Source organism: Rana temporaria, chromosome 4, assembly GCF_905171775.1.
Source record: "Rana temporaria chromosome 4, aRanTem1.1, whole genome shotgun sequence".
In the NCBI taxonomy this organism is placed as follows: Eukaryota; Metazoa; Chordata; class Amphibia; order Anura; family Ranidae; genus Rana; species Rana temporaria.
Window position 1 is genome coordinate 465482722 of NC_053492.1, and position 27721 is coordinate 465510442.

Genomic DNA, 27721 nt, shown 5'->3' on the forward strand with positions numbered 1-27721 from the left:
GCGCTGCCTAAAACACAAATACAGATAATACCTGACAGGCCTAAATAGGAATAAGCCTGACTAGGTAATGTCTAAGTGCAACCCAGATGGCTTATATAGTAGATCAGTGGGTTCCAGCTGCAAGGTCTAGGAGCCCAGTTAGCACAAGATTGCTGGAATGACACATGAATGGGGTAATCTGCTGGCTGCTGTGTCTGCGTGCTGGTAATTGCTGTGCTCAGATAGTAGTCACCTATGTGTACCAAATATGCAGGAGAATGTAATGATGCATCAGTGTGCTACCTACATAAGAACATATATAACATGTATACACATGGAAAACCAGCAGAGCATAGATCATATAAAACAAAACACAGTATCAACCAGCAGTATGGGATATGAATCCAAAAATAGTCCAAAAGAAATGTACCAGACCAATGTGTGGTCTAAATGGTATATGTAAACAAGTCAGTCCAACACAGTGTAGCTTGGCACATCATATACTACACAGGCATAGGGTATTGACATTATATGTGGAGTCCATCCATATGAACCCTGGAGGAGGTGGTCCTAACTGTATAGGTACGAGGTGGTCCCAGTGCTCCCCTCAGGGTTCCCCACTCACCAGACAGAAGTCCCCTCTTGGGGTATCAGGCACGTAGTGTACACTCCTGGGATCACCGGCTCCTATCCACTGCTTGTGTGGTCGACTTCTTTCCAAATGGTGTAAGATGGGTCAGCTGTGCAGCAAGCGATGGTCCACTCGAGCCTCCGTATCTCATGAAAAAAAGGGAACTCCCATAGTGCAATACCGTTGTAGATAAAAGTAAATATTTATTTAAAAAAACTAATAACCACAGGGTAGCAAATTCCAACAAAGGATTAGCTGTGTGGTATAAAAACAAGTCCGGTACACGGAACACAACAGTACAGGTGTAAGACAAAACAGAAAAAAGTCTCCAGGGTGCGCTCCAGCTACAACCATCGTGCGTGGACCCGGAAGTGACGTAAGTAAGTCTGCGCCTGACGTACGTTTCGATACTAGAATCGTCTTCTGAGCAAAAAGTAAAAAATATTGCATTTTTTCAAAATTGTCGCTCTATTTTTGTTTATAGCGCAAAAAATAAAACCCGCAGAGGTGATCAAATACCACCAAAAGAAAGCTCTATTTGTGGGGAAAAAAGGACGCCAATTTTGTTTGGGAGCCACGTCGCACGACCGCGCAATGTCTGTTAAAGCGACGCAGTGCCGAATCGCAAAACCTGGCCTGGGCATTTAGCTGCCTAAAGGTCCAGGGCTTAAGTGGTTAAAACAAGAGAAAATAAAAATGGGTACAAAGGTGGAGTTGCTGACCAATCAGTATTCTTTAATGCTTCCATAAACTGTATGGTGAAACCTGATTGGTCACCTCGCTTTCAGTCCTTACTTTTTTGTCAATTCGGTTTTTAAGAATAAGCCTCAATAAAACGTCAACTACTAGACACCAGGCATCGCATTTGGGGCCAGATTCTCAAAGGGCTTACGACGGCGCAATTTGCGCCGTCGTAAGTCCTAATCTGGCCCGACGTATCTATGCGACTGATTCTTAGAATCAGTTACGCACAGTTACGCATAGATATCCATTAGATCTGACAGGCGTAAGGCTCTTACGCTGTCAGACCTTAGATGCAATTTTTTTTCCCGCCGCTAGGTGTCGCCGACGACGTTTTCCCTGTCGTCTATGCAAATAAGCTATTTACGCGAGATTTTCCCGAACGCACGCGCGGTCGACACAGTGAATTTACGACGTTTTCGTAGCATTTGCGACGCTTAAAGTTGCCCCTGCTATATGAGGGGCAACCAATGTTAAGTATGGCCGTCGTTCCCGCGTCGAAATTTAAAAATGTATGTCGTTTGCGTAAGTCGTCCGTGAATGGCGCTGGACGCCATTTACGTTAACGTCTAAACCAATGACGTCCTTGCGACGTCATTAAGCGCTATGCACGTCGGGAAATTTTAGAGACGGCGCATCCGCAGTATGATCGGCGCGGGAACGCGCCTAATTTAAATGTTCCACGCCCCCTACCTGGATCATTTGAATTAGGCGGGCTTGCGCCAGAGGATTTATGCTACGCCGCCGCAACTTTACAGGCAAGTGCTTTGTGATACGAGAATCTGGCCCTTTATTTCTAATCTCTTGTATGGCGAAGCGTCAATTAAAGGCGACAGACGCACCTTACATTCACAACCGAGGATGGATTCCCCCAGTAAGATTCTTTCATTTGCTACAAACAGCTGTTTGATTCAATTAAACAAAAACACGTGTGAAATAAAAAATAATATAAAGGATTCATTCTACTGGGAGATCCAACTCTCACAGCCGCCCCCCCCTCCCCCGCCCCCACTCCCTTAACAGATTGCTACAATTATCACTACATGTATATTAATAAATAGACCTTCAGGAAAGCTGCAGATGATGGATCTGGAATACGCCGTCAAAATACAATATCCAGGAAACTCTTCTGCTGTTCTGTGTATATGATAGTCGTGGACATCAGAATCTCTCCATCAGTGGTTGTCAAAGGCTATGCTGGTACAGTGGCGGTGCGTCCATAGAGGGCGCAGGAGTGCCGCCCCCTCTCTCCTGCACCCGCCAATCAACAATAGATAGATTCATGCATTGCATGAATCTATCTATTGTCGCCACTGCTGCCCCCTATTCAGATGTCCGGCCCCTTGTCGAGCGCCGGCCATCTGAATTACAGCGGCGGAGGTGTTTTCGGAAGTGCCTGATAAGAACCGTCGACTCTAATAGGCTTCCAAATTGGTAATCAGAGGGCGCACTGCTCTGAGTTTGCTGTGTACGTGCGCCCGGCGGATTTTTTTACGTCGTTTGCGTAAGGCTTTTTCCAGCGTAACGTTACTCCTGCTATATGAGGCATAGGCAATGTTAAATACGGACGTCGTTCCCGCGTCGAATTTTGAAAATTTTACATTGTTTACGTAAGTCGTTCGCGAATAGGGCTTTGCGTAAATTACGTCCACATCAAAAGCATTGACTATTTGCGACGTGATTAGGAGCATGCGCAGTGGGATACGTTCACGGACGACGCATGCACCGTTTGTGAGAAACGTCATTTACGCGGGGTCATGTTTTATTTACATAAAACACGCCCACCTCTTCAGAATTTGAATTCAGCGCGCTTACGCCGACAGATGTACGCTACGCCACCGTAACTTAGGGCGCAGGTTCTTTGTGAATCCAGCCCCAGCCTCACTAAGTTACGGCGGCGTAGCGTATCTGAGATACGCTACGCCCGCACAAACTTACGGCGGGCTTTCTGAATCTAGCCCAGTATCTTCTTTAAAGTTGAACTAATCTCTCACTTTTCTTTTTGCCTTCCACAAAAGTACAAATTATTTTGTTAAAGTTTAGTTCTACTTTAAAGTAAGAAATAGATTTTCTAACGGTGGAGTGGGGCCACATTTGTAAAAATTGCATTGAGGAAAATTGGAATTTCTTATTGGCATTGCAGAACGGACCAATCATCATCCAGCTGTTACCTAGTAACAGCCCTCCGAATTTTAATAGAAAAAGTCGATTCTAACTAACTAGCTGAGCTGCTGAAGATCTGGGTTGCAAATGTTGACCTTAGAATGATAACATTTTCAATTTATTTGATTTTAATAATGTTGAAGCCTCGAAAAAGTTCACAGTCTCTAGATGGAAAGATTTTCATAACTTTAAATTCAAGTTATTTTACACCATGAGCTCAAGTTTTAAATGAAAGAATAGATACTTCACCAAGTGCCCACGGTAGTCATGCTGATTTTCCCATGAAGACCCAAGTCCAGCCAAAACTGTTTGGCTACAGAGGGAAAGGGTTAGAACAGGAGTAGTCAACCTCAACACCTCAGTGTGCTAAAACTTCAAATCCCATCATGACTGTGCCTTTGAGAATCATGCCGGAGGTTTCCGGTCCTGTGTTTTGTTGCATAACAAATGCGCACAGAACTTGCAAAAACATGCATTAGAAAATCAAACAGTGGCGGTGCGTCCATAAAGGGGCGCAGGAGCGCCGCCCCCTCTCTCCTGCACCGCTCTAATCACCGTAGATAGAGTCATGCATTGCATGACTCTATCTATGGTCGCTGCTGACACCCCCTATTCAGGTGTCCGGCCCCTTTTCGGGCACCTGAATTACACCGGCTGGGGTGTTTTTTGGCTCTAGGCTCTAATAGGCACCCAAAAGGGAAATGTATAAATAAGAAACTTCTTTCCAACTTACTTGTCCATCAAGGGGCACGAGAAGTCGTTCACCTTCATTTTTTTGTCCAGTCCTCCTGTAGGCAGCAGTAAAACACAAGGGTGAGTAACTTGATCAAGACTCCTAAAAAATGTATTTTATGATTAGTCTAAGGCCTCGTACACACGACCGAGAATCTCGACGGGCGAAACACATTGTTTTGCTCGTCGAGTTCCTTGTGAAGCCGTCGAGGAACTCGACAAGCCAATTTTCTCCATTCCCGTCAAGGAAATAGAGAACATGCTCTCTTTTTGGCTCGTCGAGTTTCTCAACAGTATCCTCGATGAAAGTGTACACACGACCGGTTTCCTCTGCAAAAAAATATCTCCCAGCAAGTTTCTTGCTGGTTTTTGCCTAGGAACTTGGTCGTGTGTACGAGGCCTCAGGCCCCGTACACACGACCGAGGAACTCGACGTGCCAAACACATCGAGTTCCTCGTCGAGTTCAGTGTGGAAGCCGCCGAGGAACTTTTCCCATTGACTAACGAGAAAATAGAGAACATGTTCTCTTTTCGGCCCGACGAGTTCCTCGACGGGTTCCTCGCTGAAAAGAGTACACACGACCAAGTTTCTCGGCAGAATCCAGCTCCGACCGAGTTTCTGGCTGAATTCTGCCGAGAAACTCGGTCATGTGTACGGGGCCTAAGAGGTTCTTGTCAGGCTTGACGAGAATCTTGTCAAGCTTTCCTTGCATACACACTGTCAAGACAAAATCTCGTCGTTCTCAACGTACAACACGTACGACAGCACTATAAAGGGGAAGTTCGATTCCACTGGCGCCACCCTTGGGGCTTCTTTTGCTAATCCCATGTTACCGCGTGTTAGTAAAAGTTTGGTGAGAGACGATTTGCGCTTTTCAGTCTGTTACAGCGTGACGAATGTGCTATCTCCATTACGAGCGCTACTTTTACCGAAGGTGCGCTCCCGTCTCATACTTTATTCTGAGCATGCGCGGGTTTCTAAGCATACACACGAACGTGTTTCTCGTCGTAAACCAGCCCGACGAGAAACACAATGAGGAAATTGAGACTCCCGACGAGAAAAATGAGAGCATGTTCTCTTTTTTTCTCATTGAGATCCACGACAGTTTTCTCGACGAACTACATACACACGACCGTGTGTACGAGGCCTAAAAGTCAAATTTTCTTTCTCTTCCATTGAAGGACACTGGACTTCGTTTATTTTTCAAGTTATACTAGAGGAGGTTTGAACATTAGCAAAAAAATAAAATAAAACTGAAGGTGAATGACGTCTTCCATTGTCCCTCAATGAATTTTTTAAGTGTGTAAATATACATTAACTGGATCAACATAAAGCATATTTAGGAAATTGCTTTCCATATGTTGAAACTAAATGGATTTAAATTGTAATTTCCTCCTATTTACTTCACAGAGTGATTCAGTTCCTCAAGATGACTTCACGCCAGATGTTTACCATGCCTTCATAAACAATATATGTCCTCGGCCTGAGATAGACAACATATTCGCAGAATTGTAAGAAATCTTTACTATAGAATTTATTGTATTTATAGATGTGTGCCTATACAGTCTTTATTTAAAAAAAATAACCCAAGAAGACCCTAGCCAACAAACCTGAAGTCAACGCAGGCCACAAGAACCTCAGCATGTTAGAGAGCCAAAGCTAGGAATGGAAATAAATTAAAATATAAGATTATATTAGGAAATTGTAAACTGTGACAGTAAAGTCCGTAAGTTTTACCAAATGTATTACCAAACACCCGTAGTTTGTGCTGAATTTCATCTAAATTGAAAACGTGTCCGAAGAAAACAGTGATATATCCTCCACCAGGCTATGGATTGGCTCCTTACCAGATCTCCACGATCCCTTATTACAGGGGATCATAAACGGCATGTAAAGGGTAGTCACTTCTGCTCACTTTGATATGCGAGTGCTTTGGATTACGAGCATTCTCCTGGAATGGATTATGCTCGTAATCCAAGGTTCCACTGTATAAAGAAACTTGATCGTCAAGTGTAAAAAAAGTATATGTAGGTAGCTGTATTCAACCATTCCCCAGGTTCTTGTGGCCTGTGCTGACTTTGTGTGGGTCGGTTGGGTCTTCCTGGGTCCTGAGAAGAGGATGGTGCCAGGACCTGGAACCTGCAACCTCTGCTGTGTCTGACAGTATTGCTAAGCCACTTGAGATGATGGCCAGCTCCCTGCCAGATTCTTTAGACCAGTGGTCATCAACCCTGTCCTGCAGGGCCCACTAACAGGCCAGGTTTTATTTATTACCTTGGGGAGATGTAGACTAGAATACTACAATCACTGAGGAGCAAATGATATCAGATGTGATGTATTTCAGTTATCTTGCAAACCTGGCCTGTTAGTGGGCCCTGCAGGACAGGGTTGATGACCACTGCTTTAGACAACCTAGCCTTATGTCTTGTTTCTCTTGAACCTTGAACCCTTTGCGCCTCCCATGAACTTCCTATTTAAGCCATGCCTTTGCACTTCCTATCTGCCAAATTATTGTGCTCTCTCCAGCCAATTTATTGCTCTTGTCGCTCCTGCTGCTGTCTGCATCCTCACTACTGCTAATTACCAACATTTGATTTGTTCCTTGACTACAACTTCTACTTGATCCCAACCTGCCACCGCTTGTTCCAGATCTTTGGCTTGTTTACTGACTATGCTTCTGCTTAAAGAGGTTGTAAAGGTTCATGTTTTTTCACCTGATGTTTTCCGGCCCCACCCAGCCACCCGGTTTACTTACCTGTGCCCTTGAAAATCCCGCGTCGTGAATGAGCAGGCTTCTCGACCGGGCTTTTCGGCTCTTTTCAGCTCATTCATTGGATTATTGATAGCAGCACAGCCATTGGCTCCCGCTGCTGTCAATCAAACCAATGATGTGGCACACCGGGGGGCAGGGCCGGCTGTATCATGGGATCATGCCCACAAGCTAACCCCCTTGGGAGAGAGCTTCCCATGAAGGGGGGTTAGCTGATGTGGGGAGGAGCTGAGACAGCCGCCGAGGGACCCCAGAAGACCAGGATCGGGGCCACTCTGTGCAAAACGAGCTGCACAGTGGAGGTAAGTATGACATGTTTGTTATTTTTTTTTTATATTTGAACCTTTACAACCCCTTTAATCCCTACCTACTGTTTCTGCTACTGGACTCCAGTTTTTCCCACCTCCTAGCGGGGTGATCCCGAGCAGGGCCGTCTTTAAGGCAGGGCAAAAGGGGCACCTGCTCTGGGCCCTGTCATTGTTGTGGGGCCCAAAGCAGCTGCCTCTTTTAGTCCTGTGCTGTGTCCCAATATCTCAGTGTAAAGTGCTGCTACTAATGCTGCCCAGCTCTGCCCTATTGTTGTGTACAGATGATTCACCTGCAAGACCCTGTGTTTACATGTAAATAACCGTCATTCATATGCAAATAATGGGAGCATTGATATGTAAATGGTGGCAGCTGGCGACATTGATATGTAAATAAAGGCGCCATTCATATGTTTATCATGCCCCTCTGCAGTGAGGAGATGATGTGCTGTAACCTCTAGCAACCAATCAACAAGCAAAAATCATGTGCCGTAACCTCTAGCAACTAATCATTGAGAAGTGTTACTGTACAGTAATCTCTAGCAACCAATCAACAAGCAGAAAACATGTGCTGTAACCTCTAGCAACTAATCAGTGAGCCGTTATGTGGGCTGTAACCTCTGGCAACCAATCGCAATCGCTGCCTGATCTGATACAGTAAACTGATTTTAAGTCTAGCTGATATTTATTGTACGTCTCAGAGCAGGTGGAGAGCGAAAATTGAATGGGGGCGGGGGAAGAATTTTTTTGCCCAGGGTCCAATCAATATTAAAGACGGACCTGATCGCGAGGGCTGCAATCTAATACACAATAAAAATCCATCTACACCATGAGGAGCTCTGGTAAATACCAGTTAGTGCTTAGACCCCACATCTTGGGTGGGCCCTCGTCACCCATCAGAATGATCTGATAGTATACCTGTCCTACTGGAAGGTGGAAATCTAGTGGGAGCTGCTAGTTTCCGATCCTGACCCCTGACCATAACAGATGGTTTTAATGGCTGATAAAATGTAATAATGCATACCTCCCAACTTTCTGAGATGGGAATGAGGGACACCTATCAGCAAAAGTATGTAGGCATAGGACACACCCCTTGCCACGCCTCTCTTAAAGGAGAGTTGTACACAAAAAATACCATTGGTTAAACCCACAAGTGCTTTTTAACCACTACTATTCCTTTATATTGGCTTTTGGAATTTACAAATGCAATAATTTAGAAATCAGATGAAAGTTTAGTGCTGGGAAACACATTTTGATAGATAAAAAGTGCATTTTATATACATCTATATAGATCAGACCAAAATGAGGGACAAATGAGGATAATGAGGGACAGAGGGACATTGCTCCAAATCAGGGACGGTCCCTCTAAATCAGGGACAGTTGGGAGGTATGATATTGCCTTGTATTTGATGTCTACTTGGAGTGCCAAAGAAAGGCCCAAATGTAATTGGTAGCTACATTGTCTAATGTACAGGGATGGTGGCATTCAAGCTAATATATAGGCCATCCTGTTGTATTAGATGAAACTGTTCAAACGAATAATATCCCAAAAGCCAGGCTCTTTATCGTACCTGGAAGTGCAATCAATAATCCATATTTTTCAGGTTCAGTGGCCATTAAAGACTCTTATGCCGCGTACACACGATCAGACATTCCAACAACAAAACCGTGGATCTTTTTCCAACGGAACGTTGGCTCAAACTTGTGTTGCATACACACGGTCACACAAATGTTGTCGGAAATTCCCAACGTCAAGAACGCGGTGACGTACAAACACTTACGACGAGCCGAGAAAAATTAAGTTCAATGATTCCGAGCATGCGTCGACTTGATTCCGAGCATGAGTAGGATTTTTGTGGCTACAGACGATTGGAATTTCCGACAAGAATATTTGTTGTTCGGAAAAACTGAGAACCGGCTCTCAAATTCCGACAGCAAATGTCCGATGGAGCCTACACACGATCGGAATATCCGACCAAAAGCTCACATCGAACATTTGTTGTCGGAAATTCCGATCGTGTGTACGCGGCATTACATTGGGCGTTGTATGGTGGGACTTAGATCTAGAGATTCCATGGCTCAGTCAGAGTCAAGGCAGAAATTAATTGAAGTTATAAAGGTGTCCACCAGACACAAATGGGTAGATTCAGGTAGGGGCAAGCAATTTTAAGACGGCGTAGCCTAGCGTGTTTACACTATGCCGCCTTAAGTAAGAGAGGCAAGTACATGATTCTCAAAGCACTTACCTCCTTACTTAGGGCGGCGTAGTGTAAACGCGGTGGGCGTAAGGGCGCCTAATTCAAATGGGTTGGAGGGGGGCGTGTTTAATGGTAATGAGACTTGACCTCACGTTTTTGACGTTTTTTGCCTACTGCGCATGCGCCGGGCGCCTACATTTCCCAGTGCGCATTGCGGCTAAGTACGCCGTACAGGCCTATTGATTTGGACGTGGACGTAAATGACGTAACTCCCGATTCGCGGACGACTTACGCAAACGACGTAAAAAATTCGAACCTCCCGGCGGGAACGGCGGCCATACTTTAACATTGTTATTCCACCTCATAGGTGGAGTAACTTTAGGCCGCCTAAGGCCTTACGGAAACGGCGTAAATTGACTGCGGCGGACGGGCGGACGTTCGTGAATCGACGTAGAAACTCATTTACATATTCTACGCCGGCCGCAATAGAAGCGCCACCTAGCGGCCATCCGAAAAATTGCAATCTAAGATAGGACGGCGCAAGCCATCTTATCTTAGATATGTTTAAGCGTATCTCTGTTTGAGCATACGCTTAAACATAGGTCGGCGTAGATTCTGAGTTAGGTCGACTTATCTACTGGTAAGTCGGCCTAACTCTACCTGAATCTACCTAAAAGAGATCAGTCTGAGGATTAACAAAGGCTCTTTTAGACATCGCATTGTTGATTTGAACAACTTTATGATGCGACTGGTTCATGTAAGGATATTCTGAATGCCATATTGTGTTTCTTGGATTCGTTTTAATTTGTCATGCACATTATTGATCTTTGAAGTACGTGTTATTTTGCAGCGCAACAAAAAGTATACCATACCTCTCCGTTGACCAGATGGCAGATTTCATTAACCTAAAACAGCGGGATCCACGACTAAATGAAATCCTCTATCCACCATTGAAACAAGAGCAAGTTCAGCAGCTAATTGAGAAATATGAGCCAAATAGCAGCCTCTCATCAAAAGGTAAGCGTGATTTCTTCTCTATAAGTAGGTGGTATTTTCTTGATAGATATACAGTATCCCCAAGGAAAAAGGGAACTTAAGAGGCAGCCATACCTTTATGATATGGAGTAGCCATAAATATAGACCGAGGTAACCTCATTGACACTTTTGTAACTTTTTTTATATGGAGTACTATATGCATGAATATATATGCTATATTTCCAAAAGTATTGGGACACCTGCCTTTACATGGACTTTAATGTCACCCCAGTCTTAGTCCGTAGGGTTCAATATTGAGTTGGCCCCCCAACCTTTGCAGCTATAACAGCTTCAACTCTTCTGGGAAGGCTGTCCACAAGGTTTAGGAGGGTGTCTATGGGAATGTTTGACCATTCTTCAGAAGCGCATTTGTGAGGTTGAGCCCAGTCAAGCCCAATGGTAAGTCTGGCCTAGTATGTAATGTGCTGGGGATGCTGGAATACATGGGGGATTTTTGGAGGAGTGGTTTGTTATGTGCTGGGGATGCTGAAATACATGGTTTTTTTTTGGAGGCGTGCTATCTATAGTGCTTGGAATACTGGAATACATGGGGTATTTTTTGGAGGAGTGTTATATAATGAGCTGGGGATGCTGGAATACATGTTTTTTTTTTTTTGGTGGAGTGGTATATAATGAGCTGGGGATGCTGGAATACATGGGGGATTTTTTTGGAGGAGTGGTATATAATGAGCTGGGGATGCTGGAATACATGGGGGATTTTTTGAGGTGTGGTATAAATGAGCTGTGGATGCTGGAAGACATGAGGTTTTTTTTGGAGGAGTGGTATATAACATGCTGGGGATGCTGGAATAAATGGGGGATTTTTGTAGGAGTGGTATATAATGTGCTGGGGATGCTGGAATACATGGGGATTTTTTGTAGGAGTGGTATATAATGAGCTGGGGATGCTGGAATACATGGGGGATTTTTGGAGGAGTGGTATATAATGAGCTGTGGATGCTGGAAGACATGAGGGATTTTTTGGAGGAGTGGTATATAATGAGCTGGGAAAGCTGGAAGACATGGGGGATTTTTTTTATAGGAGTGGTATATAATGAGCTGGGGATGCTGGAATAAATGGGTTTTTTTTGTAGGAGTGGTATGTAATGTGCTGGGGATGCTGGAATACATGGGGGATTTTTTGTAGGAGTGGTATGTAATGTGCTGGGGATGCTGGAATACATGGGGGAGTTTTTGGAGGAGTGGTATATAACGTGCTGGGGATGCTGAAAGACATGGGGGATTTTTGGAGGAGTGGTATATAATGAGCTGGGGATGCTGGAATACATGGGGGATTTTTTTGGAGGAGTGTTATATAATTAGCTGGGAATGCTGGAATACATGTTTTTTTTTTTTGGAGGAGTGGTATATAATGAGCTGGGGATGCTGGAATACATGGGGGATGTTTTTGTAGGAGTGGTATATAATGAGCTGGGGATGCTGGAAGACATGAGGGATTTTTTGGAGGAGTGGTATATAATGAGCTGGGGATGCTGGAATACATGGGGGATTTTTGGTAGGAGTGTTATATAATATGCTGGGGATACTGGAATAAATGGGGGATTTTTTTTTGGAGGAGTGGTATATAATGAGCTGGGGATGCTGAAAGACATGGGGGATTTTTTGGAGAAGTGGTATATAATGAGCTGGGGATGCTGGAATACATGGGGGATTTTTTGTAGGAGTGGTATATAATGAGCTGGGGATGCTGGAATACATGGGGGATTTTTGGAGGAGTGGTATATAATGAGCTGGGGATGCTGGAAGACATGGGGGATTTTTTGGAGGAGTGGTATATAATGAGCTGGGGATGCTGGAATACATGGGGGATTTTTTTGGAGGAGTGGTATATAATGAGCTGGGGATGCTGGAAGACATGGGGGATTTTTTGGAGGAGTGGTATATAATGAGCTGGGGATGCTGGAATACATGGGGGATTTTTTTGGAGGAGTGGTATATAATGAGCTGTGGATGCTGGAATACATGTTTTTTTTTTGGAGGAGTGTTATATAATAAGCTGGGGATACTGGAATACATGGGGAATTTTTTGGAGGAGTGGTATGTAATAAGCTGGGGATGCTGGAATACATGGGGGATTTTTGGAGGAGTGGTATGTAATGAGCTGGGGATGCTGGAAGACATGAGGGATTTTTTGGAGGAGTGGTATGTAATAAGCTGGGGATGCTGGAAGACATGAGAGATTTTTGGAGGAGTGGTATGTAATGAGCTGGGGATACTGGAAGACATGGGGGATTTTTTTATAGGAGTGGTATGTAATATGCTGGGGATGCTGGAAGACATGAGGGATTTTTTGGAGGAGTGGTATATAATGTGCTGGGGATGCTGGAAGACATGGGGGATTTTTTGGAGGAGTGGTATATAATGAGCTGGGGATGCTGGAATAAATGGGGGATTTTTTTGGAGGAGTGGTATATAATGAGCTGGGGATGCTGGAAGTCATGTTTTTTTTTTTTTTGGAGGAGTGGTATATTTAATGAGCTGGGGATGCTGGAATACATGTTTTTTTTGGAGGAGTGGTATGTAATGAGCTGGGGATGCTGGAATACATGGGGGATTTTTTGGAGGAGTGGTATGTAATGTGCTGGGGATGCTGGAATACATGTTTTTTTTTTTTGGAGGAGTGGTATATAATGAGCTGGGGATGCTGGAAGACGTGGGGGATTTTTTGGAGGAGTGGTATATAATGTGCTGGGGATGCTGGAATACATGTTTTTTTTTTTGGAGGAGTGGTATATAATGAGCTGGGGATGCTGGAAGACATGGGGGATTTTTTGGAGGAGTGGTACTGTATTTGCTGGCGTATAAGACTACCTTTTACACTTAAAAAAATGGCCAAAAAGCAGGGGTCGTCTTATACGCCGGGTCAACAGCTTGGATGCCTGCTGGATGTATGGTAATACTGTATGTAGCTTCGGCTATATACATTATATACCGCTTAGCCAATCCCGGTGAGTGATGTATTCAAATTTATACAGTAGCCTGCTCGGATTGGCTTTGAGAGTCAGAGAGGAGTGGGCTGATGATGTTACAGCCTTTGCCAATCCAAGCAGGCTTTGTATTCATTAATAGAATACATCGCTCGCTGTAATTGGCTCCAGCTCCAGCAAGAAGGAAGAAGAATATGGCTCCTGAAGGAAGAAATATGAAGTGTCGGAAGCCTCGGAAGGGGGGTCGTCTTATAAAGTGAGTACAGGCAAAAAATCGTAAAAAAAATGTAAAATTAGGGGGTTTTCTTATACGCCCGGTCGCCTTATACACCGGCAAATACGGTATATAATGAGCTGGGGATGCTGGAATAAATGGGGGATTTTTTGGAGGAGTGGTATATAATGAGCTGGGAATGCTGGAAGACATGGGGGATTTTTTGGAGGAGTGGTATGTAATATGCTGGGGATGCTGGAATAAATGGGAGATTTTTTGGAGGAGTGGTATATAATGAGCTGGGGATGCTGGAAGACATGGGGGATTTTTTGGAGGAGTGGTATATAATGAGCTGGGGATGCTGGAAGACATGTTTTTTTTTTTTGGAGGAGTGGTATGTAATGTGCTGGGGATGCTGGAATACATGGGGGATTTTTGAAAGGAGTGGTATATAATGAGCTGGGGATGCTGGAAGACATGGGGGATTTTTTGGAGGAGTGGTATATAATGTGCTGGGGATGCTGGAATACATGGGGGATTTTTGGAGGAGTGGTATATAATGAGCTGGGGATGCTGGAATACATGGGGGATTTTTTGGAGGAGTGTTATATAATGAGCTGGGGATGCTGGAATACATGGGGGATTTTTTGGAGGAGTGATATGTAATATGCTGGGGATGCTGGAATAAATGGGGGATTTTTTTGGAGGAGTGGTATATAATGAGCTGGGGATGCTGGAATACATGGGGGATTTTTTGTAGGAGATGTATATAACGAGCTGGGGATGCTGGAATACATGGGGGATTTTTTGGAGGAGTGGTATTTAATGAGCTGGGGATGCTGGAATAAATGGGGGATTTTTTTGGAGGAGTGGTATATAACGAGCTGGGGATGCTGGAATACATGGGGGATTTTTTGGAGGAGTTGTATATAATGAGCTGGGGATGCTGGAATAAATGGGGGATTTTTTGGAGGAGTGGTATATAATGAGCTGGGGATGCTGGAAGACATGGGGGATTTTTTGGAGGAGTGGTATATAATGAGCTGGGGATGCTGGAAGACATGTTTTTTTTTTTTGGAGGAGTGGTATGTAATGTGCTGGGGATGCTGGAATACATGGGGGATTTTTGAAAGGAGTGGTATATAATGAGCTGGGGATGCTGGAAGACATGGGGGATTTTTTGGAGGAGTGGTATATAATGTGCTGGGGATGCTGGAATACGTGGGGGATTTTTGGAGGAGTGGTATATAATGTGCTGGGGATGCTGGAATACGTGGGGGATTTTTGGAGAAGTGGTATATAATGAGCTGGGGATGCTGGAAGACATGGGGGATTTTTTGGAGGAGTGGTATATAATGAGCTGGGGATGCTGGAATACATGGGGGATTTTTTTGGAGGAGTGATATGTAATATGCTGGGGATGCTGGAATAAATGGGGGATTTTTTTGGAGGAGTGGTATATAATGAGCTGGGGATGCTGGAATAAATTGGGGATTTTTTTGGCGGAGTGGTATATAATGAGCTGGGGATGCTGGAAGACATGGGGGATTTTTTGGAGGAGTGGTATATAATGAGCTGGGGATGCTGGAAGACATGGGGGATTTTTTGGAGGAGTGGTATATAATGAGCTGGGGATGCTGGAAGACATGGGGGATTTTTTTGGCGGAGTGGTATATAATGAGTTGGGGATGCTGGAATAAATGGGGGATTTTTTTGGCGGAGTGGTATATAATGAGCTGGGGATGCTGGAATAAATGGGGGATTTTTTGGAGGAGTGGTATATAATGAGCTGGGGATGCTGGAAGACATGGGGGATTTTTTGGAGGAGTGGTATGTAATGTGCTGGGGATGCTGGAATACATGGGGGATTTTTGGAGGAGTGGTATGTAATGAGCTGGGGATGCTGGAAGACATGGGGGATTTTTTGGAGGAGTGGTATATAATGAGCTGGGGATGCTGGAAGACATGGGGGATATTTTGGAGGAGTGGTATATAATGAGCTGGGGATGCTGGAATACATATTTTTCTTTTTTGGAGGAGTGGTGTATAATGAGCTGGGGATGCTGGAATAAATGGGGGATTTTTTGTAGGAGTGGTATATAATGTGCTGGGGATGCTGGAATAAATGGGGGATTTTTTTGGAGGAGTGGTATGTAATGTGCTAGGGATGCTGGAATACATTGGGGATTTTTTGGAGGAGTGGTATTTAATGTGCTGGGGATGCCGGAAGACATGGGGGATTTTTTGGGAGAATGGTGAACTAACCCTTTTTAGATTGGTCACCCTGTGCTGACATTGTAAATATCATTTTCAATATTTCAGGATCCTTTGTTTCCTTCCCATTTGTAGCAGAATTATAAAATAAAACGGGATCATTAAACGTTCTTTTTTTTCTCATTGTGGTTTTACCATTTTTTTTCATACAAAATAAATCTACTAATTTTTAAAAAGAAATACTTTTCTACTGATATTGTGAGTTTGCGAGGGCTGCTTTTTACATTCTAACATAAATAACTGAAGACTTATCAGTTCCAGGAATAGTTTCAGAACCTGCGCCGTTTTCTCCAACATGTTCCTCAAGGTCCATTAAGCAAAGGCTCCTCACTGTGTGCTAATTGCTACCTACGGCGCCTCCATACCTGCCAATTCATTGGGAAATCAAATTATTTTCATTTATTTTCTTTCTGCACGAATAACGCAGAAGATCCAAGCGATGTCACCTCGAAAAAAAAAAAACATTTAGTAGTGCGGAGAAGAAAGTGAAGATTTTTACGTTGTTTCAACTACACATGAATGGTGTGACAACTTACAAAGATATTTGTTATAGCTGGATCATGCCGTAAATACCACGGAGTATGTTGCCTCTAAGGCCGCGTACACACGGTCGAACATGTCCGCTGAAACTGGTCCGCGGAAACTGATCCGCGGACATGTCCGACCGTGTGTACGGCCTAGCGGACAGGTTTCCAGCCGACAAAAGTTTCTTAGCAAGCTAAGAAACGTGTCTGCTGGAAACATGTCCGTCGGACATGTCCACTGGTTATGACGTGTAACCAGCGTCCCGAAATCCCGCGCATGCGTCGAATTGATTCGACGCATGCGTGGAAGCATTGCACTTCCGTGTTTGAGAACGTCGGTGTCTTCTACGTCACCGCGTTCTCTGTCCGCGGGGATTTTGGTCTGATGGTGTGTACACACATCAGACCAAAAGCTCCCAGGAGACATGTCATGTCTCCTCGTGTGTACGGGGCCTAACTGGCTTGTTCCTCCTTTTTGTTGACAGCAAAGATAATGCATACGCCTTTTTCTCATGTGTGAGGTGGAGGAGGAGCTTTTATTGGCACCACCGTGTTCACTGAGGCTTAGCAGAAAGAGGGTGGGGCTAATAAGGAGGTGGGGAGTTGTATGAGTGGAATTCCTCAACAGGAATGAAAAGTTGAATGAGATATACCGTTAATACTCAAGTATAAGCCAACAGAACCTAAACCGAGGCACCTAATTTTACCACAAACAAATGTGAAAATGTATTGACTCGAGTATAAGCCTACGGTGAGAATGTGGCAGCTACTGTAAGTGGAAAAGAGGGTCAACAAACATCTGCAGCCTCACCGTGCCCATTTTCCGCTTCACCATGCCCATTTTTAGCCTCACTGTGCCCATTTTTAGCCTCACTGTGTCCATGTTCAGCCTCACTGTGCCCATTTTCTGCCTCACTGTGCCTATATGCAGCCCACTGTGCCCATTTGCAGCTTCACTATGCACATAAGCAGCCTCAATGTGCCCATGTACCGTACCTTATCCGCCGTGTCAGTATTGATGAGGAGGAAAGGAAAGCCATATTACGCCGTACATTGTCCCCTCTGATTCACAGCAGGGCTGCGTGTATAGGAAGTGTACAGGAAACTGTGCCCATTTGCAGTCTCACTGTGCCCATTTGCAGCCTCACTGTGCCCATAAGCAGCCTCACTGTGCACATAAGCAGCCTCAATGTGCCCATGTACCATACCTTATCCACCGTGTCAGTATTGATGAGGAGGAAAGGAAAGCTATATTACACTGTACATTGTCCCCTCTGATTCACAGCAGGGCTGCGTGTATAGGAAGTGTACAGGAAACTGTGCCCATTTGCAGCCTCACTGTGCCCATTTGCAGCTTCACTGTGCCCATAATCAGCCTCACTGTGCACATAAGCAGCCTCAATGTCCCCATGTACCGTACCTTATCCGCCGTGTCAGTATTGATGAGGAGGGAAGGAAAGCCATATTACGCCATACATTGTCCCCTCTGATTCACAGCAGGGCTGCGTGTATAGGAAGTCCACGCCGTCCACCCCGTCCACTGTAACAAAGTTCCGCCTCCTCGTCCCGGATGGACGAGGAGGAGGTGGGCGGCGTGGACGGCGCAGACTTCCTATACACACAGCACTACTGTGAATCAGAGGGGACAATGTACGGCGTAATATGGCTTTCCTTCTCTCCTCCTCAAGACTGACACGGCGGGAGAGGAATACTGACTCGAGTATAAGCCGAGGAGGGCTTTTTTAGCACCAAAAAATGTGCAGAAAAACTCGGCTTATACTCAAGTATATACTGCGCCGTCGTATCTTAGCTTTCTATTTCGGCCGGCCGCTAGGGGCGTGAACGCTGATTTACGCCTAGAATGCGTAAATCAGCGAGATACACCTATTTACGAACGTACGCTTGCCCGTCACAGTAAAGATACGCCGTTTACGTAAGGCGTTTTCAGGCGTAAAGTTAGTCCAACAAAAAGCTGGCCTAGCCAATGTTAAGTATGGACATCGGACCCGTGTCGAATTTTGAATTTTTTACGTCGTTTGCGTCCGTGAATGGGGCTGGGTGTAATTTACGTTCACGTCGAAACCAATAAGTCTTTGCAGCATAATTTGGAGCATGCGCACTGGGATATGTCCACGGACGGCGCATGCGCCGTTCGTAAAAAACGTCAATCACGTCGGGTCACGATTCATTTGCATAAAACACGCCCGCCTCTTCACAATTTGAATTCAGCGTGCTTAGGCCGGCACATTTACGCTACGCCGCCTTAACTTAGGACGCAAGTGCTTTGTGAATACAGCACTTGCCTCTCTAACTTACGGCGGCGTAGCGTAAATACGATACGCTACGCCGGCTCAAACATACGCCGCCCTACGTGAATCCAGCTAATAGTAAATAAGCTACTACATGTACAAACACCGAAACTGGTATAAAATGAGTGAAAAAAAGTTCAAAACTGTCAAAAATCACACATGTGATAAAGTCCTGTCCATAAATAAAGGTCAGATCTAGAAATCCAGTAGTTGCTCCACGGAACAGTGTCTAGATGAAACACCTCCACCCAAGATGCAACGTGCAAAAATGAAATCTTCAGTGGTGAGACCTCTGAGTGTGCTAGCAGCTCACCTCACAGCTGTTTGTCCAAATAGCTAACAGAGATACTGATCGCAGTTGGATGAATAGTCTGTAAACACCTCCTCCTGACTCCTAAAGCCTCGTTTTTTGCCGAAGAAACCGGTCGTGTGTACATTTTCGACGAGGAAACTGTCGAGAAACTCGACGAGCCAAAAAGAGAGCAAGTTCTCTATTTCCTCGACGGGAATGGAGAAACTTGCCTTGTTGAGTTCCTCGACAGCCTAACAAGGAACTCGACGAGGAAAACGATGGGTTTCGCCCATCGAGTTCCTTGGTCGTGTGTACGAGGCTTAAGACAGCTCTCAGCAGCCAATGTGTGTCATGGAAAAGAGAAGATATATGCAACGCATATAGCGCGACACTGTGAGGGTACCTCAAACGGGTGGAGATATGAGAAAATGCACTCACTTGAATGAAAGAACAACGGACATAAATTCACGAGTGCCAAACTTGTATCCTCCTCAGAGTGTCAGCTATGCAGGTGAGAGTGTGATCTGATCCTCATACGACCAAATGGCAAGGCTCAATGTATCATGGGAGCATTAAGAAGAGCGAAAGAGAGACCAGAGCAGATATATTTCATAAAACCAAATAAAAAACTCACATTTAGGTAGTGAAGTAAAACACCAACGATGGCCGAACTCGTATTAAAACTTCAACCTATGTATAGGGCTTAGGCCTCGTACACACGACCGAGTTTCTCGGCAAAAACCAGCAAGAAACTTGCTGGGAGATATTTTTTTGCAGAGAAAACCGGTCGTGTGTACATTTTCGTCGAGGAAACTGTCGAGAAACTCGACGAGCCAAAAAGAAAGCAAGTTCTCTATTTCCTTGACGGGAATGGAGAAAATTGGCTTGTCGAGTTTCTCGACGGCTTCACAAGGAACTCGACGAGCAAAACGATGTGTTTAGCCCGTCGAGTTTCTCGGTCGTGTGTACGAGGCCTAAGTGTTTATCGAGACCCAGGTAGTGCCGTCTATCACCAAAGGATCCCAAAGAATAAGTAAATTGATCAAGGACATGGAAGCAATTTCTAAGTAGGATGAAAGAGCATATAAAAAGTAGTTAAGTCAGTGCAGTCAATGAAGATGTCAAGCAGTTGAGGTAATAGATGGCTAGGGAGTATTACAGACTTTCATAAATTGATGTGTTTTTAGGGAGAAATTGAAGCTTTCAGTATTAACAAACAGTCGGATGGAGCGAGGGATATCATTACAAGATTGAGCATTGAGGCTCCGTTCACGCGGACACCAAAATGGGCCACTTTACTCTTGTTTTCAACAGCTGGCAGGAGCTTCATAACCGATGAGTGTGAAAGGGTGGACCAAGCCGTACAGCTCTGTACACTCGTCCATATGCTCCGGTTATTCACGGTGTGCTATCCCGAACATTGCCTGCAAAGCTTATTCTTAACTTGGTCCATTTAATTTCTTTTGCTCCTCAGTAGGCTTCTTCATCATACGAGGGTTTAAAGCCAGGGTCAAATGGTGCCTTCAAAGCATGGTTAATGGGCTCTCTTCTGCCTCCAGTGCCCGTGTGACCTTCATCTAATGATCAGTTACACACCAAGGTCCCCTACCCCTTATAATTAGATTTATTGGCGTGTACATAACCTTTTCTGGCAGCTTCTTTGTGTATGGGTGGCTTGTGAAAATGCCCTGATGTTTTGCAACCTTCTTTGCCTAACAAGCAGGTGGAGAAGAATTACCAAAAATACCAACAAGAGATCTTTTATAACAGTGGTCTCCAAACTGCGGCCCAGGGGCCGAATGCGGCTTTTTGCTAGTCTTTATCTGGTCCTTGGGACACTATTTCTCCCACTGACAGCAATGATAAGGAACTATTCCTCCAATGACACCAAAGATTCTCACTGGCCAGGCCAAGAGGAGAGGGGGCGGGGTCTCGAGAATGCGCAGTAGGGTTCCCGGCGTAAGCCGAAAGGCTAGACTGCCAGGTTCCCTTACCCGCAATGGTGGCGGCAGCACCCGATAGCTGATGGAAACATCAGCTGCGGTGCCGACATCGAGGGACTCCAGGACAGGTAAGTGTCTATTTATTAAAAGACAGCAGCTGCAGTATGTGTAACTACTGCCTTGTAATATGTTTTTTGGCCGGAACCCCACTTTAACTACTTAAGCCCTGGACCATTTTGTTGCTAAATGCCCAGGCCAGGTTTTGCGATTCGGCACTGCGTCGCTTTAACAGACAATTGCGCGGTCGTGCGACGTGGCTCCCAAACAAAATTGGCGTCCTTTTTCCCCCCACAAATAGAGCTTTATTTTGGTGGTATTTGATCACCTCTGCGGTTTTTATTTTTTGCGCTATAAACAAAAATAGAACGCCAATTTTGAAAAAAATTCAATATTTTTTACTTTTTGCTATAATAAATATCCCCCAAAAACATATATAAAAACATTTTTTTTCCTCAGTTTAGGCCGATACGTATTCTTCTACCTATTTTTGGTAAAAAAAATCGCAATAAGCGTTTATCGATTGGTTTGCGCAAAATTTATAGCGTTTACAAAATAGGGGATAGTTTTATTGCATTTTTATAAAAAAAATTTTTTTACTACTAATGGCGGCGATCAGCGTTTTTTTCCCGTGACTGCGACATTATGGCGGACACTTCGGACAATGTTGACACATTTTTGGGACCATTGTCATTTTCACAGCAAAAAATGCATTTAAATTGCATTGTTTATTGTGAAAATTACAGTTGCAGTTTGGGAGTTAACCACAGGGGGCGCTGTAGGTGTTAGGCTTCACCTAGTGTGTGTTTACAACTGTAGGGGGGTGTGGCTGTAGGACTGACGTCATCGATCGAGTCTCCCTATAAAAGGGATGACTCGATCGATGCAGCCGCCACAGTGAAGCACAGGGAAGCCGTGTTTACATACGGCTCTCCCCGTTCTTCAGCTCCGGGGAGCGATCGCGAGGGGGCGGCTATAAACAAATAGCCGTGCCGTCGTCCCGCATCGCTCCCCACGGGTATCCGACCGCCGCATGTAGCGGGGGGGGGGTCCCGATCGGACCCCCGACCCGCGGAAAGGCAGGGACGTACCTGTACGCCAATGTGCCTGTACGTGCCATTCTGTGGATGTACATATACATGCGGCGGTTGTTAAGCGGTTAAGGTCCTGGTGTGGCCTAGCCGGTCTCCAGACCTTAATAGGTAGCTGAAGGTTCGTGTTACCAAACGTCAGCCTCAAAACCTTTATGACTTTGATCTGCAAAGAGGAGTGGGGCAAAATCCCTCCTGAGATGTGTGCAAACCTGGTGGCCAACTACAAGAAAAGTAGATTTTTAACAACTTAAGGACCCCTTCACGCCGATATACGTCGGCAGAATGGCACGGCTGGGCACAATCACGTACCTGTACGTGTCTCTTTAAGGCCCAGCCGTGGGATCGCTCCCGGTCCAAAGCTCCGTGACCGCGCCCACGGACCCGATCGCCGCCTGTTTCCCACGATCGGTCACCGGAGCTGAAGAACGGTGAGAGGTGAGTGTAAACACACCTTCCACGTTCTTCATTGTGGCAGTGTCAGTGATCGTCTGTTCCCTGATATAGGGAAAGACGATCACTGACGTCACACGTCCAGCCCCGCCCCCCTACAGTTAGAAACACATATGAGGTCACACTTAACCCCTTCAGCGCCCCCTAGTGGTTAACTCCTAAACTGCAATTGTAATTTTCACAGTAATCAGTGCATTTTTATAGCACTTTTCACTGTGAAAATGACAATGGTCCCAAAAATATGTCAAAGTTGTCCGATGTGTCCGCCATAATGTCGCAGTCACGAAAAAAATGGCTGATCGCCGCCATTAATAGTAAAAAAAATATTATTAATAAAAATGCCATAAAACTATCCCCTTTTTTGTAAACGCAAATTTTTTTTCGCAAACCAATCAATAAACGCTTATTGCGATTTTTTTTAACAAAAATAGGTAGAAGAATACGTATCGGCCTAAACTGAGGAAAACATTTTTTTTTTTTTATATCTTTTTTGGGGATATTTATTATAGCAAAATGTAAAAAATATAGAATTTTTTTCAAATTGTCGCTCTATTTTTGTTTATAGCGCAAAAAATAAAAACCGCAGAGATGATCAAATACCACCCAAAGAAAGCTCTATTTGTGTGAAAAAAAGGCAGCCAATTTTGTTTGGGAGCCACGTCGCACGACCGCGCAATTGTCAGTTAAAGCGACGCAGTGCCGAATCGCAAACAGGGGCAAGGTCCTTAACCTGCCTAATGGTCCGGGTCTTAAGTGGTTAAAGGCCTGTATATGTTCCTTTTAATTCTGAATATTTCTATTTGCTGATAGCCTGTATACATCCACTATGGTGCTTCACATGTTAGTCTGTGAACTTTAAGACAAGCGCAGTACCACGCTGAGCAGAGCTGTATCGCCCAGGGGAGAGCGCCTGATGAAAAGCACCATTAGACAAGGTTTGACATCTCACATAGATCTGTGATGTTTGTCAGTATTCCCTATTCTACTCCCGAATCTGTCCGTTTCCCATTGGATTGTACTGTCAAGATACAATGAACTGTTCTGAGAAAAGGATTGTGAGCATTAAGCTGGAGCCTGGAGAGTTTACCAAGAGCTTGTCTTGAATGTTAAGTGCACAGCTGTTTTCAAAAGAAAGAAATCTTCTATTCCAGTCTTAAATGTTCCAGTTTTTCTGATGATGTCTGGATATGCAAAGAAAAGTAAATTTCATCATTCAGCTCAAGTGTGATGAACTTTATTTACGTATTCATCAACACACCAAATCCTCGCTAGTACTAGGTGCAGTGTATAAGTGTATGATGGTGAGTGGAGCCCACAAACACAAGAGTTAATGATGAACGCGCACTATAGCCCTCATGCCGTGTACGTTTTTCGCGATGTAAAAAATGACGTTTTTAAGGGTCTAGAAAAAAACGAAGTTTTTTTCAACCCGATCATTAAACCGGCCTTGCTTACACACGATCGTGAAAAAAAAATGCTCTAGGAATGCGCGGTGACGTACAACACGTACGACGGCACTATAAAGGGGAACTTCCATTCGGATGGCGCCACCCTTTTGGGCTGCTTTTGCTGATTTCGTGTTAGTAAAAGACGATTCGCGCTTTTCAGTCTGTTACAGCGTGATGAATGTGCTATCTCCATTACGAACGCTAGTTTTACCAGAACGAGCGCTCCCGTCTCATAACTTGCTTCTGAGCATGCGCAGGTTTTTCACGTCGTTAAAGCGCACACACGACCATTTTTTACGGCGTAAAAAACGACAACGTTAAAAACGATGTGAAAAAATAGACCATGTTTGAAATTTTTAATGCCCATTTTTTAGATCGTGAAAAATGCTCTGGAGCCCACGCATGATCGTTTTTAATGACATTAAAAAAAAAGTCATTTTTTACAAACCGCATTACAGTGCAGTTCCCATCTAGAGTTCCTTAAATAGGATGTTGTTTTCATCCATTTGTATGGTTCCTTTAAGATGATGCCGTTCTTCTTCATGTCTATGGTTCCTTAACCACTTAAGACCCGGACCATTATGCAGGTAAAGGACCTGGCCCCTTTTTGCGATTCGGCACTGCATCGCTTTAACTGACAATTGCGCGGTCGTGTGACGTGGCTCCCAAACAAAATTGGCGTCCTTTCCCCACAAATAGAGCTTTCTTTTGGTGGTATTTGATCACATCTGCGGTTTTTATTTTTTGCCCTATAAACCAAAATAGAGCGACAATTTTGACTATAATAAATATCCCCAAAAAATATATACATTTTTTTTCCTCAGTTTAGGCCGATACGTATTCTTCTACATATGTTTGGTAAAAAAAAAACGCAGTAAGCGTTGATTGATTGGTTTGCGCAAAAGTTATAGCCTTTACAAAATAGGGGATAGTTTTATGGCATTTTTATTAATATTTTTTTTTTACTAGTAATGGCGGTGATCAGCGATTTTCGTGCATCGTCTACGAAACGCGTCGGATACCCCACTGCTGCCGCTTTTTATCTGATCAGCGCTTATTTCTACAATATAATGTAAGTGTTCCTACCTGCATCAAATACATTCGTAATACAGTATTACGCTGTTTGCCTTTCTTCTTTTTTCTCTTCTGGTTACTCTCCGTCTGGCCTTGCTTTTTGACCTTTGTTGGGTGATTTCACATACGGATTTACCATCCATTTTGATCACCACCATTTGGAGTTTTGGAGGTCGTTTTGAGAGCTGCAGCATTGATTGGTCCTATCAGATTTGCACATGCCTGGTTGACACTTACGAACATACGTTCCTCAAGGTTAAATTTTTCCGGTAAGCCTCTATTCAGTTGGTGACGGCTTCTTCTTTCCTTGTGTAACGACCAAGGGGTTAACACCGTTTACGATATTCCATTCCACCAACCCAAGACAGCTAATCTGACACTCCACCATCCAGCAGACACGATCCATAAGAATTCCCCAGAATAACGAGACACAAGCTCTGTTCTCTGGGTCCAAACGAATGAATGAATAAAAACAGAGAACATATATGGTAGAGAGTAGTACCTCTCCAAATATAGGGATTTTAAATGTGAGGTGTTAATTGTAGTAATAGGGTGAACACACCAAACGGCAAAGTTTGTACTAGTTTTACAAAAAAGTTTGATATATGTATAAATAATTCATAAAAACACGTAATGCATGAAAATAGACCACAGTAGTTACAAAACAACGATAAAGTATTATGTGCAGAATGCCAACTAGTTTTGCACTCTCGTGCTTCATCAGGGCCTTGCAACTTTAGCCTTTTTGGATATAGTGGTCTGTGTATGACATAAAGATATGCGGTTAGTACACATACAATAAATACATACATTTTAATATCAAAAATATAATAACATATAATATAAAGAGCCATGGTAGTTGTGTGCTCAGGAATGAATGGATACTTTAATGGTAAACTCAGCTCTTCTTATACAGTTAGCAACCAAATATGGACAATGACTCAACTCCACCCACAATATGACACAATGAACTTCTTCAATACACATTCCTTTAGATAATGATATTCAGATAATCTACATGAACTAATTACTAATCATTACCCAGACGTTCTGACTCCGCGACAAGCTATTCTCACCTGATACACAATACAGGGTTAGTTAGCATAGCACCATGAAATATCTTAGGAGCCAGGCTTAATTAACACAATAGACAATAGAATGCAAACACAGCAAGCTTTCCTCACTACAGCCAGGTAGCTGGAGGCGATTAACATCAATTAACATCTCAACAGTCTATGTTCCACATTGAAGGAGACACTCTCCTACTGACCTGTTGTGGTCAGAATCAACAACTTGTAATATTTCAAGATATCCTGCATCCTTCAAAAGTCTCTGGGTATCACGGGCCATTCCGTTACACCTTGGTTTTCCACGTTTGGATTAAGGGAGCACCGTCACTTATCATTTATCGGACTATCACCCTCTTTTTTCACAGAGACTATATTTGCACAGATATTTTGTCACATGTATTCACTTATATATGTATATATAATTTAGTTCAGTGTGTTCATTATTGGTTGCACTTCAGCCATACATGTATATTTTTTGCATAATCCCGTACGTGTGTACTAGACCAGTGTTTCCCAACTCCAGTCCTCAAGGCACACCAACAGGTCATGTTTTCAGGCTTTCCATTATTTTGCACAGGTGATTTGATCAGTTTCACTACCTTAGTAATTACCACAGCCGTTTCATCTGAGGGAAATCCTGAAAACATGACCTGTTGGTGTGCCTTGAGGACTGGAGTTGGGAAACACTGTACTAGACAATAGAGTTGCTCTACTGACATGTTAAATTCGAATGACCAATGAAGTTAATAAAAAAGTTATGTCCACTTTTGTATTACTTTTGGTACACCCCTTGTATAATAGTTCTCAGCTGTTGCCAAATTGAGAGATCTCAATTATAAAATAAATACTTAAAGAGGGGGTTCTCCCATAAATGTTTTTTTACCCTTAGATACCCTTAGATGGATGCTCATTTAGTCTAGGGGAATGGGCTATTTGTTTTAAAATCCGAGCAGTACTTACCGTTGTAGAGGGCGATCTTCTCCGCCACTTCCGGGTATGGGCTGCGGGACTGGGCGTTCCTTCTTGATTGACAGGCTTCCGAAAGGCTTCCGACGGTCGCATCCATCGCGTCACGAGTAGCCGAAAGAAGCCAAACGTCGGTGCGGCTCTATACTGCGTCTGCGCACCGACGTTCGGCTACTTTCGGAAAATCGTGACGCGATGGATGCGACAGTCGAAAGCCTTTCGGAAGTCTATCGGAAGACTGTCATTCGAGAAGGAACGCCCAGTCCCGCAGCCCATACCCGGAAGTGGCGGAGAAGATCGCTCTCTAAAAAGGCAAGTACAGCTTAGATTTTAAAACAACTAGACTAAATGAGCATCCATCTAAGGGTAAAAATAGCAATTTAGCGGTGAACCTCCGCTTTAAATACAATAAAAATACGTAATACAAGAAACTCCGACATGAACTCCATGCACCTCATTGGTGGTCATCACTTCCATCATACCCGCCATTCACAATTGGTTTG

At 44.1% G+C, this 27721-nt stretch overlaps 1 protein-coding gene across 1 annotated transcript in view; it reads left to right on the plus strand.

The window, feature by feature from the left end:
• The window catches only part of PLCB1 (phospholipase C beta 1), an 825411-nt gene that overhangs the window by 515004 nt on the left and 282686 nt on the right, over positions 1-27721 (plus strand). Inside the window, exons 8-9 of the mRNA XM_040351701.1 lie at positions 5658-5758; positions 10371-10537. Of these exons, the coding sequence (XP_040207635.1) occupies positions 5658-5758; positions 10371-10537 (268 nt within the window). The remainder of the gene's footprint in view (positions 1-5657; positions 5759-10370; positions 10538-27721) is intronic.